This window comes from Coregonus lavaretus, assembly GCF_964263955.1.
Source record: "Coregonus lavaretus genome assembly, chromosome: 12".
In the NCBI taxonomy this organism is placed as follows: Eukaryota; Metazoa; Chordata; class Actinopteri; order Salmoniformes; family Salmonidae; genus Coregonus; species Coregonus lavaretus.
This window is the reverse complement of record NC_139999.1, coordinates 40,982,259-40,999,946: the sequence shown is the minus strand read 5'-3', so window position 1 is coordinate 40,999,946 and position 17,688 is coordinate 40,982,259. Positions and strand designations below refer to the sequence as shown.

The 17,688-nt window shown below is 44.6% G+C and overlaps 2 protein-coding genes across 4 annotated transcripts; one reads left to right on the top strand and one right to left on the bottom strand.

The window, feature by feature from the left end:
- The first annotated feature begins 1,974 nt into the window (after window positions 1–1,974).
- On the top strand, window positions 1,975–9,790 carry LOC311138086 (double-stranded RNA-binding protein Staufen homolog 1-like). 3 transcript variants are annotated; one of them, XR_014614013.1, is made up of 17 exons: window positions 1,991–2,174; window positions 3,087–3,415; window positions 3,510–3,631; window positions 3,952–4,102; window positions 4,321–4,477; window positions 4,560–4,734; window positions 5,180–5,272; window positions 5,442–5,660; window positions 5,941–6,084; window positions 6,352–6,498; window positions 6,673–6,751; window positions 7,043–7,200; window positions 7,765–7,932; window positions 8,046–8,168; window positions 8,426–8,520; window positions 8,694–9,285; window positions 9,405–9,790. XR_014614013.1 is itself a non-coding variant. In XM_084172745.1 (16 exons), exons 2-16 carry the CDS (start codon window positions 3,214–3,216, stop codon window positions 8,788–8,790), a joined length of 2,130 nt encoding a protein of 709 aa, XP_084028871.1. In that variant the 5' UTR covers window positions 1,975–2,174; window positions 3,087–3,213; the 3' UTR covers window positions 8,791–9,790. The 3 variants fall into 3 exon arrangements, 2 of the variants coding, with proteins under 2 accessions (XP_084028871.1, XP_084028872.1); XM_084172745.1 differs by having other exon boundaries at window positions 1,975–2,174; window positions 8,694–9,790; XM_084172746.1 differs by having other exon boundaries at window positions 4,324–4,477; window positions 8,694–9,790.
- Window positions 9,791–10,687: 897 nt separating this feature from the next.
- rdh20 (retinol dehydrogenase 20) lies at window positions 10,688–14,298 on the bottom strand (the record flags this gene model as incomplete). Its single annotated transcript, XM_084173642.1, has 5 exons — window positions 10,688–10,817; window positions 11,247–11,378; window positions 11,615–11,760; window positions 12,162–12,260; window positions 13,846–14,298. 5 exons carry the CDS (start codon window positions 14,296–14,298, stop codon window positions 10,688–10,690), a joined length of 960 nt encoding a protein of 319 aa, XP_084029768.1.
- Window positions 14,299–17,688: the final 3,390 nt, after the last annotated feature.

The following is a 17,688-nucleotide window of genomic DNA, read 5'->3' as shown; positions in this document are numbered from 1 at the left end:
AAGACACATCATTTGACTCCCAAATGGCTCTTCATTTAAAATGCTTTAAAATTGACCTAGCACCATGACATAAAAATAAAAATCTAATGTAAAGCCCGAAACGTAGGCGACCATGATTTCAGAATGTGATATGCACGTTCAAATACATTTTTACCTGGCCAAATTATTAGATAGCCTGCAAAAAATGGAAATGAGAATGATTTTGTAACGTTATTTTCAGATAATCTGTAGTTTGAATATCAAAAAATAGTAGTAACAACAGTATGCAAATCAGGGAGCCAAACCAACATCTCTTTCCCCGATTCGGTTCCCAACGTTCACCAAAAAGAGCCGTTAGTTCGCGAACGACCCATCACTAATGGAGATATCACATACTGTAGGTGTGGCCACTCATCTGTCTGTCTGCAACATGCTCTCAGAGAATTTTGTATTATTCTGTACGTAAATCCAAGACAACATTGGCAGTAGAATGGCCCGTACTGAAGAGCTCCGTGACTTACAACGTGGCACCGTCATAAGATGCCACCTTTCCAACAAGTCAGGTTGTCAAATTTCTGCCCTGCTACAGCTGCCCCGGTCAACTAAGTGCTGTTATTGTGAAGTGGAAACATTTAGGAGCAACAACTCCTCGGTTGCAACACTCACTACTGAGTTTCAAACTGCCAATGGAAGCAACGTCAGCACAAGAACTGTTCGTCAGGAACTTAATGAAATGGGTTTCCATGGCCGAGCTGCCGCACACAAGCCTAAGATCGCCATGCGTAATGCCAAGCGTCGGCTGGAGTGGTGTAAAGCTCACCGCCATTGGACTCTGGTACAGTGGAAACGCGTTCTCTGGAGTGATGAATCACGCTTTACCATCTGACAGTCCGACGGACGAATCTGGGTTTAGCGGATGCCAGGAGAACGCTACCTGCCCCAATGCATAGTGTCAACTGTAAAATTTGGTGGAGGAGGAACAATGGTCTGTGGCTGTTTTTCATGGTTCGGGCTAGGCCCCTTAGTTCCAGTGAAGGGAAATCTTAACGCTACAGCATACAATGACATTCTAGACGATTCTGTGCTTCCAACCTTGTGGCAAAAGTTTGGGGAAGGCCCTTTGCTGTTTCAGCATGACAATGCCTCCGTGCACAAAGCGAGGTCCATAGAGAAATGGTTTGTTGAGATCAGTGTGGAAGAACTTGACTGGCCTGCACAGAGCCCTGACCTCAACCCCATCGAACACCTTTGGGATTAATTGGAACGCAGACTGCGAGCAAGGCCTAATCGCCTACATCAGTGCCCCACCTCACTAATGCTCTTGTGGCTGAATGGAAGCAAGTCCCCGCAGCAATGTTCCAACATCTAGTGGAAAGCCTTCCCAGAAGAGTAGAGGGTGTTATAGCAGCAAACGGGGGACCAACTCCATATTAATGCCCATGATTTTGGAATGAGATGTTCTAGGAGCAGTTGTCCACATACTTTTGGCCATATAATGTATATGTAACTTATTCCAATTTGTTGTGGCTAACGTTCGCTAGGTGGCTAATGTTATCTCTAGGGGATGGGGTTCATGTTAAGGGAAGAGATAGCTAAAAGGGTTAAGGTTAAGGGAATGGTTAGCGAACATGCTAAATAGTTGCAAAGTTGCTAAAGTTATCCATGATGAGATCGAACACGCAACCTAGACGTTCGCTTTATACACCCACCCACCCATACAACCTGCTTCCATCTATTTAATGTAACCATACGAAATGTAACATACCATACTAGCTAGTTTGAGAGACCCATGTTGCATCTAATCTATGAGACTAGTCTACTACAATATGTAATCTTCTTTACTAAATGTTCCAGGTCCTTTATTGGAGCTATGGATGTGCTCGTCTGTAACGAACATCAGATATGAACTTGATCATAACTATCTTATGATCATTCATTCATTAGCTACAAAGTAGCCCACTTTCCAAGCAGACTTCCTCCTAGCTGAACGATGTCATTTCCCGGAAGAGACAGCCAAGAGTGGGCCATTCTCTTTAGTGTTTGCCTTGTATGCCTTTTCCCCACCTCTTCACTACCAACATTTTGATCCAAAATCACACGGGAAACCCTACACAATTGGAGCAAAACCAAACCAATACAACATTTAAGCAACGTATCCAATGGAGTAACTAAGAACTGGACAGAAGGATAACGAGGTGAGGTTTATTAGATGCCTCCTGACTAGCTAGCTAGTTTGCTTAGCTAGCGTCTCGAGCTACCTAGGCTAGACATCCATGATCCATCAATTCCTGCAGGACAGGAGTTAGATAAGCTAGCGGCTTCAGATTTATGCCGGATTCAAACCTTTTATTGCTAAATATATAGTTAATGACTGTTTTAGAATAATATTTAAAATGCTAATACACATGACATGAGTGTCAAATGTGTTGACGTCGCCCAGATAATTAGATTGTTAGCTCGCTAGATATTTGGCTAGGCTAACTAGTTAGCTGCCGCCGGTACTTGACAAGCGTGCAAACAAATGGCACAACTGCAATAACTTGTCTAGCAAGACCGGGGCAATCAATAACACTTGACAACGTTTTGCAAAAACAAAAATGACAACTAACGTGAGTGTGTAATGTTCGTATATGAAACGAACATTAACTAGTTCAGCTGGATATTTAGTTAGTTACTTGCCAACTAGCCAGACAGCTAACGTTCGTTGTCTAGGTTGGCTAAGTAGCTAGCAGAACACACCTTACAAAGATCCTCCAAACGACTTTCTCTTGTAAACTTGTCCTCTTAGCAAGTTGGGCATTAAGTTCTACAGTCTGTAGAGAATGACGATTGTCACAACAGCCAGATGATGTCTAAATTACTAGCTAGCCATTATTGTATTGCAGGGAAACATAGTACATAACTGACAGTTTATTGGATTTATTGCGGTCCATTCATTCTTGTTTTATGATGCAAATTTACAGCACCCTTATGACCTTTTCATGCATGGGTGTTGTTAGGTGTTACAAATTAATTAATCTGTATCTCATAACCTTAAATTGCAGGGAACAATCTACCCCAAAACAAACCCTCTGTCTAAACCATTCTCTTTGTTATCCTCTTTTCAGGCAGGGCTTTGCAGTCACTCACCTCAAAGTCAAATAAACCTTAAACGTCTATCGCTGCTGCACTGAAGAGTTCCCACCTCGAACCTACCTACCTACTGCCTGACTCCACCAAACCCAACTGGCCAGTATGTCCCAGCTCCAGTTCCAGTGTCCGGGTAACCTTATGTCGAGCGATGCTGCCAGCCCCATGCAGCAGCTGTCTCAACACCAGCCAGGGTACAGTATCCCCTGTGCCTCTGGCCCCCTACCCTCCGAGAGCGCCAGTCACCCGCTCCTGAGCTCAGCCCTGCCCTCGGGCTCAGCCACTCCCTTCAGCCCCGCCTCCACAGGTCTGTCGGTGTGCGTGCGTTGTGTGTGTGCACCAAAGCTGTATGTCTGTGTCTCTCTCAATGGACTTATCTGTTTTTGTTTATTTGTTTTTAGTATCTAACATGGCAAACCCTAAAGAGAAGACCCCCATGTGTCTGGTGAATGAGTTAGCCCGTTTCAATAAGATCCAGCCTGAGTATAAGCTGCTCTGTGAGCAAGGACCAGCTCATTCCAAGGTAACTCAACAACCCAACCACTGACACTCACTAGCAAGCATGGGGCATGTTCATTAGAGTACACTCACTGTAGCAAAGGGTTTTGCAACTGAAAACAAAAGCAAGTGTTTCTTGTTGAAGTTTAACTTCACATAGTACCTCATCATTTCTGGCGTTTTTCTGTAATTTTGTGCCTACTGAACATAACCCTAGGAGATCAGTCATCACTGTGCATTTTTATGTCTACCTCCCTGCTCTTAAATACTTGTTCATTTCAATAACAGAGATGTGAATCCCTCTCTCTACTTCTCTCTATTCTGTCTCTTTTCTTCCTCCCCCAGATCTTCTCAGTGCGGTTATCGCTGGGGGATCAGCACTGGGAGGCAGAGGGGACCAGTATAAAGAAGGCCCAGCACTCTGCAGCTGCCACAGCCTTGGCCCAGACCACACTGCCCAAACCTAGCATGAAGAACAACCCCCGCAACAACACAGGCAAGAACCCAGCACGCCTGGCCATGTGTGCATGCGTATTTCTGAGAGAGGCTCAGGTCATCACTTTGAGTCGCTGAGTATCATGATTGGGGAAACATTGATAGTCAGTGGCGTTAAGTAGTCTACATTCAAAAGAGTTTGATCACCAGGTGTATTCAAGTTTTGGTCCCTATTGTTCTGTAATGTTTGTGTTTTCTGTTGTGTGTGTCCTAACACAGTAGATTGCATGACACACACGGTGGAGCTGAATGCCCTCTGTATGAAGCTAGGGATGAAGCCCATGTACAAGCCCATAGACCCCTACCCTGGGATGAGACCATCCAGCTTCAACTACAACATCAGGGCCCCAGGGCCTTACCAACGCTCCATGCAACAGTATGTCCACTCTGGGGAGGGTCATTAGTCACTCTCAGTAAAAGCTATACCTGAGCGTCTCCTGTCTTCTCTGTGTGGTCAGGTACTACTACCCGTTTCCCCCGGTGGGGCCGGTGCTGTACCACATGGAGCTGAACATCGGGGGCCAACAGTTCCATGGGAAGGGGCGCACGCGGCAGCTCGCCAAACACGACGCCGCCGCCAAGGCACTGAAGACTCTGCAGAAAGAGCCCATACTGCTGCAGCAGCTGCCTGAGGTCAGTCAGAGCTGCCTGGGGTCAGTCAGAGCTGCCTGGGGTCAGTCAGAGCTGCCTGGGGTCAGTCAGAGCTGCCTGGGGTCAGCACTGGAGGGAAATTCTGGTAACTTTTCCAAAGTTCCAGGGTTTTTCCAGAAATCCTGGTTGGAAGATTCCCATTTCTAGGATTCCTTCCTTGCTTATTCCCTTCTGTTTCTGGGAATCCTCGAACAGGAATTCCTGGAAAAAGTTGGGTGGAACTTTGGGAAGGTTTCTAGTATTTTACCCACAGGGCAACACCTGCTACATGGATCACTACACCGGTCTGCTTCACAATGTGAAGGAAGGGCACATATGTGACTCAATACTGCCACACAAAGCAACTCCGCTGTATCATATAGCCACGCCGCTGCAACATACACAACTGTCAGACAGAATGTTTTGACACAAACTTTGTTGATTTCAGACTAATGGAGAAGACACAGAGAACTTCAATAAATCAGAAATCAGCCAGGTGTTTGAGATCGCACTGAAGAGGAACATGCCTGTCAACTTTGAGGTAGGCTATAGTCCTGCATTGGCTTAGCTAGCAGTCATTTAGATTGATCAAGTCCAGTTTGAACGAATAATTGTTTCTCTCCTGGTGACATACCTTTACATTGCTAAGCCTTTTTCTAATTATTTGTCTTTCTCTAACCTCCTCCCTCCTTTCCTTCTCTGACCCACAGGTTCTGAAGGAGGCAGGTCCGCCTCACATGAAGAGCTTCATGGTGCGTGTGGCGGTGGGGGAGTTCTGTGGTGAGGGCGAGGGCAAGAGTAAGAAGATGGCTAAGAAGCTGGCAGCTACAGCTGTGCTGGAGGAACTGAGGAGACTGCCCCAGCTGCCCCCCAGCGTGGAGAAGATTCAGCCAGCACGCATCAAGAAGAAAACCAAGTCCATCGTTAAGGTGAGAGGACCAGGGGGATGAGGTCAGGGAGAGTAGAGAGCGATAGAGCATCTTTATTATCCCAGATGGGAAATTTGCTAGCTAACAGTGAGTAAAGGTACTGTACATCATAAACAAAGAACAAGGGCTTCTAAGATGGCCATTTTATTCATTTTTAAAGGGCAACAGGAGGGCTGATGGGGAAAGCTTTTGGAGGGTTGGAAAATTGTTTCTAAGGAATGTTTGTTCTCGTGTGTAATGCCTAATATCTCTCTCATTCTCTCTCTCCCTACGCCCCTAGCTGCAGACCAGTCCAGAGTATGGGCAGGGCATGAACCCCATTAGCAGACTGGCTCAGATCCAGCAGGCTAAGAAAGAGAAGGAGCCAGAGTACAGCATGTTAACAGAGAGGGGGCTGCCCAGACGCAGGGAGTTTGTCATGCAGGTAAGACAGGAGGCTCAAATAGCCTAGTCCTACATGCTCTTGCCCCATAGCGCCTATTCTCGAGGCCTAGGGCGCTTGTAGAGGTCTAAGGGGATTGAACAGGTGTGAACAAATATGGCAAACATGACACCCATCCTATCAGAGGACAATTTAGCACCATATTGCGTATGCCTATCTAGGCTAGTTCCCTCAGATCTCCATAAGTGTCTATGGTCGGTTTTGGGACCAATCTTTCCTCTCTTCCTGACCTGTGGTTGTGGTCACCAGGTGACGGTGTGTGGCCAGTGTGCGGAGGGCTTGGGCCCCAGTAAGAAGGTAGCAAAGAGGAACGCAGCAGAGAAGATGCTGGAGCTTCTAGGTTTCAAAGTGCCTCAGCCTCAGCCCCACAAACCTGCGCTCAAAATGGACGAAAAGGTACAGTAGGTCCCAAAGAGCCACCAGAGGCATCCCAGCCAGACATCTGGTTTAGTTAGACCCTAATCATGTGCTCATCTAGCCAGCAGTACACAGTAGAGAGTTTGTGTTGACTTGAATGACCATTGAGCAGCCAACTGACATGTGCTCTTTCTGTTGATCATGTGACCCAAGGTCCCGCAGAAGAAAAATGGAGACGGGAGGAAAGTGACCTTCTTTGAGCCGGGCTCTGTGGAGGAGAGCCAGTCGCTGGGTGAGTGGTTCAGGGGCAGGGTTGCTTTGATATGGACTCAGATTTATGTAGTAGACTTTGCTTTTGGATTTGATATTAGAGATTTTACTTATTTGACTTAAACCCTGTTGGCTCTTTGGGGAGCATAGGTAATTCACAATCTTCCTCCAGCGGGCTTGGTGTTGTGCGGGATGACAGATTTAGTATTTTGACATGAGGGATGCTTTTACATTACATGGGTGTTCCATCCCCTATTCTCCTTCCTGCCCAGTGTTTTACATGTCTGTCTCTCTGGCGCCCCCTATCTCTCAGGCTCCAAGGCAGAGGACTACCGCCAGCCCTACCTCAGCCACCAGCAGCTCCCAGCAGGTATCCTGCCCATGGTGGCAGAGGTGGCCCAGGCTATAGGGGCCAGCCCCAGTCAGGGGCACCAGAACAAGGGCTACGGCCCCCGGACCAACCCAGCCAAGGTGTGTGTGTGTCAGTCTGTGTCTAGTGTGTGTTTTTAGTTATCGACATTAGTCTTGATGATATTATTTTAGCTCGGTTTCCTTTGTATATTTATTTTAGTCCTGTGATGTTCTCTGTTACTTCTTAAATGTTTTGATGAAATGTGTCTTTGTATAAAGATAAGCACTATGCAAATAAACTGTTATTATTGTTAAAGCTGCAATATGTAACTTTTTGGGTGACCCAACCAAATTCACATAGAAATATGAGTTATAGATCTGTTGTTCTTATTGACAGCAAGTGTAAGAAGCGATATCTGTTCAATGTGCGCTTTTTCTATGCTTCCCGTTCTTAAGTTTTGTTTTTGCGTCTTTTAATTTCAGTGTTGTACATCAGCTTCAAACAGCTGAAAATACAATGTTTTTGGTTATTTAAAAGATATGGTACAATGATTCTCTACACTATACATTGCTTGTTTTGTCACATAAACTGAAAGTAGGCATACTATTAGAATTTTAGCAACCAGGAAATGGCGGAGCGATTTCTGCATATTGCACCTTTTTTAATGTTATTATTATATTAAGGCCACCCTGACGGCCATGATCGCCAACGAGCTGCTGTACGCTGGTACTTCCCTGACCGCCGATACCATCCTGAAGAGTCAGAATGGTATGGCTCATCTAGTACCTCATGGACCCCTGACCAGAACCTCCGAACAGCTCAGCTACCTAGCCAACGTACAAGGCCTGCAGGTAAACACAGACGCAGAGGCGCGCAAGCATGTGTGCGAACACACACAATGAAACTTTTTATTAATGTATTCTGGATTGTTAGTATTAAAAACCCTTTGTTTTTTTCCTTGCAGGTGGATTACAAAGACTTCCCCAAAAACAACAAGAATGAATTTGTATCGCTGATTAACTGCTCCTCCCAGCCGCCTCTTATCAGCCACGGCATTGGCAAGGACGTGGAGTCCTGTCACGACATGGTGAGACACACAGACAACCACACTGAAGGAGCTCTGATGGTTAGACCAGAATCTTTTTCATTAGGGCACACCATAGCTAAACATTTTGATATGGGGGGAAAAAAGCATATTGGACATGTTCAGAATGTACTTCCCTGTTTCACCTGTGCCCTCTGAACACGACCCAGATGCTTTAAATCAGACATATATTGGCACTAGCACTAGGGAAATTATGATATAGGCTATATCAAATGTTCCAATCCCCCCCCCATCCACAGGCAGCCTTGAATATCCTGAAGTTACTGTCAGAGCTGGACCAGCACCAGCACCAGCAGCAGACCAATGAAAGGACAGGGAGCAGACCAACCTCTGGGTAAGACCACATGTCTGATAGGTCAGATGTGGACCAGTATGAGAACACTATTATTGCGGTTGAATAATACGTTTTTTCATAGGGTTGCAAAACTGGGAACTACTTTCCCTCCAACCGGAGAATTTGGTCTGTATGACTTGGTAACGCTGATCTGTCTTGTGTTGCTTCTGTAGGTGTGGCAAACAGGACATGGACGGCAGCGACTCTCTCCTTATCAAACAGGCTAACTCAAGCACCTTGGGACAACAGACTCTGGATGGCACTGTGTAGGCAGATGCACACCATTGGTTGTTTGAAAGAAGCACTAAAAGAAAACTCTGACACTGTGTTCTGATAGGCTGTTTTAGAATTATACAGGAAGCTCAGGGCAACTGTAGGCTCTAAAGCATCACTAGTGTTTATATTATATTAAATGTTCCAAAATGTTCACAGTTAAACAAGATTGATAGAATAAAAAGTAAGTTTATTTCCTCCTCCTTAATGTTGTTTAATTGTACACATTTATAATTTTTTGGTTGCTTGATAGAAAAATGTAGCTGCATCGTATCCGATATGTAATGGCAGTCCGCTCTGTTGAGATAGAATGGGATAATGTTATAACTGTGAAAAGAAGCTTTGTTTTGAGTAGAAGCGTTTTCTCTCTTTTTTCCCTTTTCTGTTAACGAAAATTTATTTCTCTTGTTTTTAAATGTTGTTTTATTGTTCTTCTTTAACCCGGGGCCTGGAATTCTTGGCGGGTTGTTCACAAACATGGCTTCAAAAAACGTTTGGAAATATTTCAAATACTTTAGTCTGACTGGAGTGCCAGATGGACAGGTTTGCAGTTAAGCCACTATTCCATTTGTTCCATTGTGCCAGGCAAGCTCAATCAATCCCAGCTAAAGTATTTGAAATGATTTGAAATGGCTTTTGAACCCAGGTCTACTGTAGTTGTTACAATAGTGTTTACTTGTGAAGTATGTTACCCCATGGAAGGATAGGATGCAGCTAGCAAACCACTGTTGATTTTCCTAGAGTGCTTTATAACAACAACCACCACAAGTGAACAGTGTTTATTTACATTACCATGTAGGACTGGGAAGGTTTTGAGACTAAGTGTAGCGCGTGTGTGTGTGTGTGATGTTGTCTATCCCCACTGAGAGGTGGCGGGGCAGTATAAATCTGTGTTGCTCTCCCCTTTCGTCTCTCCCCCTCCCTCGGTGTCAAACCACCTCTCTGCTCCCCATGGAATGTAAGTAAAACGTGTGTGCTGTCACGAACAAAACAAAACCATCAGTTGTTTTTTTTCATGTGTTCCAAGAGAATATTGTAGAGGATAGAGAAAGGTGGATACTTTTTTTGTGCTCTCTATCGACAGATGTGTGTGTTTCTGGCAAAGCATGTCTAGCCCTATACAGATGTGATATCAGTGACAGAAAACAAACCAGGCACACAGTGTTTTTACTGTGACAGTAGTAGATGTTTTTACTCCATGTAAACAGTTCTGTGGCAGCAGGATGGTAGGTTAGCCAAACAAACGGCTGACACATTATTATTGACCTGTCAAACACATGGTACAACCACCCAGTCCTGCAAGACTTCATTGCTGGCCGATGACCATTACTTCCATTCCATCACATGCAATCAGAGGACCACTAATCAGAGGTGTTGCACATATAACCTTTTCACACAATTGTACAGACCCAAACCATACTGTGCTGGCTCAGATATTTAATTTTCACATTGTCCTCTCCAGCACGGTTCCAGCACTGCTAGGGTTGCTTAAAGCGTGCTGAACAGGACCGATGGTGCCTGCCTGCTTTTAAACCAGTTGAGGGGCATGGTTGGCTGGCGATGCCCTTCTCAAACCACCTGGGAATAATAATATTACAAATGCAGACTGACCTTATGTTGGACCATACTCACAGGAAGGCCAGCCATGAGAGGATTACAGTTAGAGTCGGCAGAATAGTGTGAAAAAAGTGGCCATTTTATTTCCCTATTCTATCATTTTTATCCCATTAAATATGTCTTTATCTACACAGGGCTTGTTTCCTGGACACAGTTTAAGCCTCTTCCTGGAATAAAAAGCATGCTCAATGGAGAATTTTAGTCCAGGACTAGGTTTAATATGTCTGGGAAACTGGCCCTTAGATTTTATCTGTAGAGACTGAATTGACAGGGAGAGTTAGTTAGCTGCAATCAGGGTAGGTCCTCCATTGGTCAGCTTGTTCCTCTTGCTCTCGATGAAGGGGTACATGCACTTGTCTGACCCCATGAACCGATAGGTCACCACGTTAGACTCCCACGGCAACAGCCTGCAGGATGAGGAAGAAGAGTGCAGTTACAAAGGTAAAATCTGGCTGTATCATGTCAGGGTGTCCTTTACAAACACTATGTTTGATGTGAAAGTGGGTAACAGGTGCGCTATCTCGCTTTATTAGCTGGGTGCTCTGCCATATAGGACAATGACTTCAAATGAAATCTCAAGTTAAAGAACATTGGGAAATGGTGGCACTATGCCTTCATCAGAGCACCTGAGGGTGCTGCTGGTGAAAAAACAATTGGTCTGACCAAATGAAGGAAGACCTACAACCTGGGACTCAACACCACATCAGCCTGGGACCTGGCCCAGAACAGGAGGTTGTGGAGAGACAAATGTCGAGGCGCTCCGCACCGCTCCAAGGAGCTAGCGAAGACAAGTGAGTGGGTGATCTATAAAGTTTATTCAATCAATGTGTACTCACGCTCGGGAGATGACGGGCAGGTAGGTGAGGCGTGGGATGCAAACCAGGGGTTGGTCGATCAGGATGGCGTTCATGGCCTGCTCCACACAGTACCTAGGCTCAAGCGGTGCCAGGAACAGTGCTACCTCATCCCTGAGGGGGGCAGCAGAGAGCAAAGAGTTTCACCACATCAGAATGTTAGACATACAACTACAACTTTCTGAAACATACTGTAGTAAGCCTATGTTCTGTGTCAAATGATAAACCACTGTGTATGATTGTATGAGGTAGGCTTACACCTGCAATATCAGTCTGTGATTGACCCACAACAAAGTTGCCCTTAGTCCCTCTTTAGTCCCGCCTTTTCTCCAGCCCATAGTTTCTCTCACCGGATCTTGCACCCGTCAAACATGCCCGTGTCGACAATATAGGGGCACACCAGAGTGGTCTTGACTCCATCAAACTCCTCAGTCAGCAGCTCGTGGGCCAGGGACTCGTGGAATCCCACCGCCGCAAACTTACTGGCGCAATAATCCTGGCTCAAACAGAAACACCACTGAGACATCAGGGCCCATATTCATGAAGTCTCAGAGTAAGTGCTGATCTAGGATCAGGTCCATCCTGTCCATGTAATCTTATTCATTATGATCTAAAAGGCAAAACTGATCGTATATCAGGGACTCCTACTCTGAGATGCTTTGTGAATATGAACACATTTACAACATCACAGTAACACATACATACAGTAGGCTAAGTTACAGAGGCTAAGATACACTACACTTTACCATAGGTTACCCTTGTACCTATGTCACTACACAGTAATAACTGTAGTAATACCATTCTTAGTTAAATAATATTTACGGTAATAAACAGCAACAAGACAGTAATAAACATCAGTCATATTCTCTCATAGGTGTTATATCCTCCCTGGTTCACCTCCACACAGGCAGTGCTGAAGAGACCCAGGACGCTGGCGACGGTGATGATGTGTCCATGGTTCTGCTCTTTCATCTGGGGAACGAAGGCCTTCGCCATCTGGGACACACACAGACAGACAGGTCCACACGAACACATACGGACAGACAGGTACACACACGGACAGACAGGCACACACAGGCAATCACGGACACACAACCAGGTGGACATGCACACAAACACACACACACATACACAGAGACTGTTATTCGATAAACACAATTACTGACTATCAGGAGTAGAAATAATGAGATTAATAGCTAAATAGTCCATGAACATTTTGAATGAGCAAAATGATGCAGTATTATTGTACTGCAGTCCTTATGGGAGTTCTGTCTAGCTAAGCTTCTTAAAAGTTGCTTAATGTGAAGCAGGCTTACGGTTCCCCACTGTAAGAGGATCAGGGAGGGAATCCCCTAGCCCTTTAATTGGCTGTGTGTGTGTCACTTTAATAGGCTCGCTGTATGGGGTGTTGTCGCTCAGCTAAGGGGATAAGAACTTATTAAAGTTGTACATTTCACACGTGTCATGTGACACATTAAGAACAATAAACTGCACTGTATACGTCTGACTATAGCTGACGTATAGGGAGGGATAATACTGACGTACACAGGGATAAAACGGCTTGGAATTTCTCTTTCGCAATGCAAAGATTTAGGAGTAAAGTTATAGTCTGATAGTCTGTTTTCACATACCAGTAGGTTTTTCTTCTTCATGTTACCCCTATAGCGCTTGTATCACTATGGCTGCATTTATACAGGCAGCCCAATTCTGATATTTTTCCCAATTATTGACAAAATATCTGAAATATCTGATTGGTCAAAAAAAACTATTTGTGGCAAAATATCAGAATTGGCATACCTGTGTAAACGCAGCCTGTAGGATCCTGCTCTGAGAAACATTTACATTTTAGTCATTTAGCAGACGCTCTTATCCAGAGCGATTTACAGTTAGTGGGTGCATACATTATTTTTTATTTTTTACTTTTTTCATACTGGCCCCCCGTGGGAATCGAACCCACAACCCTGGCGTTGCAAACGCCATGCTCTACCAACTGAGCTACATCCCTGCCGGCCATTCCCTCCCCTACCCTGGACGACGCTGGGCCAATTGTGCGCCGCCCCATGGGTCTCCCGGTCACGGCCAGCTAGGACAGAGCCTGGAAACAGAAACATTTGTATATAAAACCTATTATTATTGATATGACTGCATATTGCATATCAAATTTGTACAAAATGATGCTATTTGCTGGTGATGGGAGCCTGTATAATTATAGATTTTAATAATCCGTCTGATTAACATCAATGACAATAAGTCATGGAATCCTCAACCCCCACATCCTAAAGCCTGACCGTCAACAGAACTATATGGTACATTTACTATATGGACAGAATTTAACTGTCATCATCACTACAGAGTATCACAGTGGAATTAGTCTCTTGTGACAGACTATTAACATATATGTCAAATGTCAAATTGAGTAGCTGGCCAGCACACACCAGATTTGGTTCTGGGTTCTGAGATTACAGTTGGATGATACCCGCATGCCACCCTCTCTTCCACCAGCTGATAAGAGTCCCCTGGCCCAGTTCTATAAAGTGTTATCTGGCCTACAGAGTAACAACAGTAGAAGCAGCAGTCTTACCCAGAAGAGGGCGTGACAGTTGACCTTCATGGTCCTCTCCAACAGCTCATCCGGACAGTCCATCAGCCGTTCCCCGGCAACCACCCCGGCGTTGTTCACCAGCATGGTGACATTACGGCCCAGGTCCGTCCGCACATTGTCCGCCGTGCGGTACACCTCCACCCGGTTGGTGACGTCCACCCTGTAGGGGTACGCCTTGCCCCCCGCCTCCCTCACTAGCCTGGCTGTCTCCTCATTGTTGTTAGCGTCAATGTCCCACAGCACCACCTCTGCCCCGTGTTTGGTGAACTCCAGGGCGAAGAGACGCCCCAGGGCACCCCCTGACCCTGTGATGAGGACAAGCTCGCCGTCAATGGGCTTGGTGCGCGGCCGGAAGACGATCCGCACGGATCCACGCAGGATAAAGTAGATCACGTCCAGTAGCATCATCTGGAGGTCCATCAGAAAGATCATCTTGTCTAGTGGTCCTGGGGGTTTGGTGTCCTGACTGTACAGTGTGTGTCACGTTTAAGTATGAAAGCAGCTAGCTAAGGTCTGTTGTGCTCAGATGCGAGGACTTTGTTCTGAACTGTCTTGTTAAATAAAGGTATAAAATAAAGGTGTATCTGAGAGTACTGAGAGTTCTAAGTGAGAGTGCTAAGGATGCAGATCTAAACTGGTGTTTGGTTCCCTCCCGCTGCTCCACTCTGTGACTCAGGCCTGCCTTCTCACTTTATTTAAACACTCTCCTTCAGGATTAGGTTCAAAGGAAATTCTCCTTGAGCCCCCAATAGATTATTTTTGTTGTTGAGAGGTACACCATGTACTGCATGTTCATTATTACTTTAGAAAATTGGGCTGAGGAACTCTCAGCCCAATTTTCTTATGTGCAAATAAGAAACACGTTTATTTTACTAGGCAGGTCAATTAAGAACAGATTCTTATTTAAAATGAAGGTACAAACAGTATTGATTTTGTCAATAAGAAATAATTAAAATAGATATCTGGCATTATGTCTAATAGTTATATGATACTTACAGTATCAACATGCACATAGACTTTCAACCCCACACCTCCGTCACACACACTTGACAAGATAGGACAACAAATGGCAGGCATACTGGACTCGTTCAAGGTTATAGATAATAATTATTCTCAACTCTATCACTTACTCACAGTGTTGAGTACTGTAGTATTGGGGGAGTGTTTAGTCACTAGCCAGAATGTATGAAATGTGAACGTCATAAGAAGATTATGCGTACATGAACTGTAAACCTCAGTATAGATGCTTACATCCTGCCTGCTTACATGCAGTATGTTTCTATAAAGTTCCTGCATTGTTTAAGTGAACACCACCTCCCTTGTTTAACCTTAAAACTCCTAAGCATCTAACATGAATTTAAGACACACATCCGACTGACTGAACAAAGGGAAATGCAAGACACAAATGCATGCACGTGAATCAGGGTTGGGTAATCTGAATGTAAAGACTAAAGGCTATTTAAGGTAATTACTTTGCAGAGTGTTATGGGAGGGGAGCTAGCCTGGCTGACGTGACCCACGTGACTACACAGCGAAGAGCGAGAGCTGGTGTCAGCCAGACTATTCATCAGGGTGTTGTTGTCTGATCATGTCTGAACTAAACACCTTGAATGACACCTGGCTGGCCCAGTCAGATAAATAATCATTAACAGACACGGGCCTTCGCTTACAGTACTGGAACCAGGTCAACTTTATATGAAACTACAGAGTGGCTGGCATGGCCTGACATCTGTTGGGATATACTTGGAAACGGTGCAAATAATTTATCAAAGCCTCCATTTGCCGTACGTCCAGCGGTACTTACAGTAGGTCTAAATCTTGGCTTCTAAATCAGGTGATTTGAATCCAAAGCTCAGGCTGCCTTGTTGGCACGTAGTGCTGCCTGATGGTGTGCCAGCCAGCCAAGTCCTGCTCAGGCCAGTGAGATAGCAGGTTAGGCCCTTAAGCCTGAATCAGTTTAATCATTACAATATTGCTACCTGTGGGGATAATCAAATCAAACCATGTTTTCCTCAATGCAGTAATCTTGATTTAGATTTTGCAGTTGATATGTTTTTTATATTGTGAGTCAGGATAAGGACTATGATAATACCTTATAATGCAAAATTAATTTAAGAAGCTGGACTATGTAAATATGAGATAATGTACATTACCTAAAAGGCTAGTCAACATACTTGTCAGTCGTTAAATGAGGTGAGAGGTGCCCTTAAAAGGAAACCTCACTGCTGATAAATTTACAGTATAATCTGGGCCCATATTCATAAAGTGTCTCGGAGAAGGAATGCAGATCTAGGATCAGGTCCCCCCTCTTATTCATTATGATATAAAAGGCAAAACTGATCCTAGACTGTGTGGTGGTGGTGTCGGCTGGATGGGTGTTGGTGTCTGATTCAACTCCAGGTGTTAATGGTTAACAAGAGAGAGCTCTGATAAGATGCTTGATACAGAAACAAAGAGAGAAGAACAGAAGTAGTTTGAGAGTGATGGAGGTGGAGTAATTGCAGCTACGCACATTTCTGCCACTCATAGAGGTCAATAGGCCCTATTTAGTGTTATTTACTGCATTGGGCATCTGTTTTTTTATTCTTTAACTAGGCAAGTCAGTTAAGAACAAATTCTTACTTACAATGACGGCCTACCCCAGCCAAACCCAGATGACACTGGGACAATTGTTACAGCCTGGAATCAAACCAGGCTCTGTAGTGACGCCTCTAGCACTGAGATGCAGTGCCTTAGACCGCTGCGCCACTCTGGAGCATTTTGTTCACTGCAGTATAAGAAAAACATACTCTAAGCCGCTTTCAGATTATAAACATTATCCAAATGTTGATCCAAATAACTTACTTGGCTTACTTGTGGTTTATTCAACATGTGCAAATATCCAGAATACAAATCCTTCAACAGGTACCATGTAAAGATTTGACTATTTTTTTTAACCATTGAATGAGTTTACTATGTGCCATGCTTATTTAAATATGATAACTACCCAAGTAACATTTGATTGGACTGTGAATTGTGCCTTTGGATTGTCTGTGACAGTTAGAGCTGATCAGTGTTTATTAGAGCGGTAAATGCAGAGGTTCTATAGAACTCCCAGACTACACCAGTACAGAGCCCTTCTATGGAGCCGCTCTCTAGGTCTGTGTGTGTGTGTGTGTGCGTGTCTGTGTGTCTGTGTGTGTGTGGAGAGAGGCACTGCAGTCAGGTCAATGCCTGGGAATCTGCCCCGCCACGCACACACACGTCCTCATACACACACTCAGTACTGAGTAGCTGGGAAATGTGTATCTGAACGGAAGCTCCATGCTGCATGAATGGTTCTGGCCTTAGGAATTTGATCATTATTCATTATTTTCACATGTTGAGGCACAAGGACCAGGAACGCTGGCAGCTTAAGCCAACAGGGGTAGAAAGAATGGGCTGTGCAAAGCAAACAAGCTACTCATTAATTTAGCCAGGGAAAATGGACATGGGGCCTCCTCTACACATACTGTCACTGTCATTGTAGGCTACTTAGCATAATAAAACCTCATGGATATAAGTAAAGATGCTCACAGGCATGCACATTTACATCCCTACCGTGATCATTCATTAACATTGTTAAACGGACACCCACATGTCATGCAATTATAGAATCACCATATAGTAAACAGTAGCCTGCTTAATTACCATGTTATTTTAAATTAAGAGAAGCCTATGCTTCACAGCTGTACTGTTTTCTTTTATTTAGTTTTGAGGCAAATGAGCTTCCTTGTAGGTAGCGCTGTGGTCAGAGAAACTAACTGTCCCTTTAAGAGAGCGAAAGAGAGAGACATGCGGTTG

What these genes read in the sequence shown, in the direction of transcription:
- LOC311138086 (XM_084172745.1), top strand. Translation starts at nt 3,214, where the DNA reads ATGTCCCAGCTCCAGTTCCAGTGTCCGGGTAACCTTATGTCGAGCGAT. An exon ending in AAACCAAGTCCATCGTTAAG is followed by an intron (nt 5,661 to 5,940) that starts GTGAGAGGACCA and finishes CTACGCCCCTAG; the next exon opens with CTGCAGACCAGTCCAGAGTA. An exon ending in GGAGGAGAGCCAGTCGCTGG is followed by an intron (nt 6,752 to 7,042) that starts GTGAGTGGTTCA and finishes CCTATCTCTCAG; the next exon opens with GCTCCAAGGCAGAGGACTAC.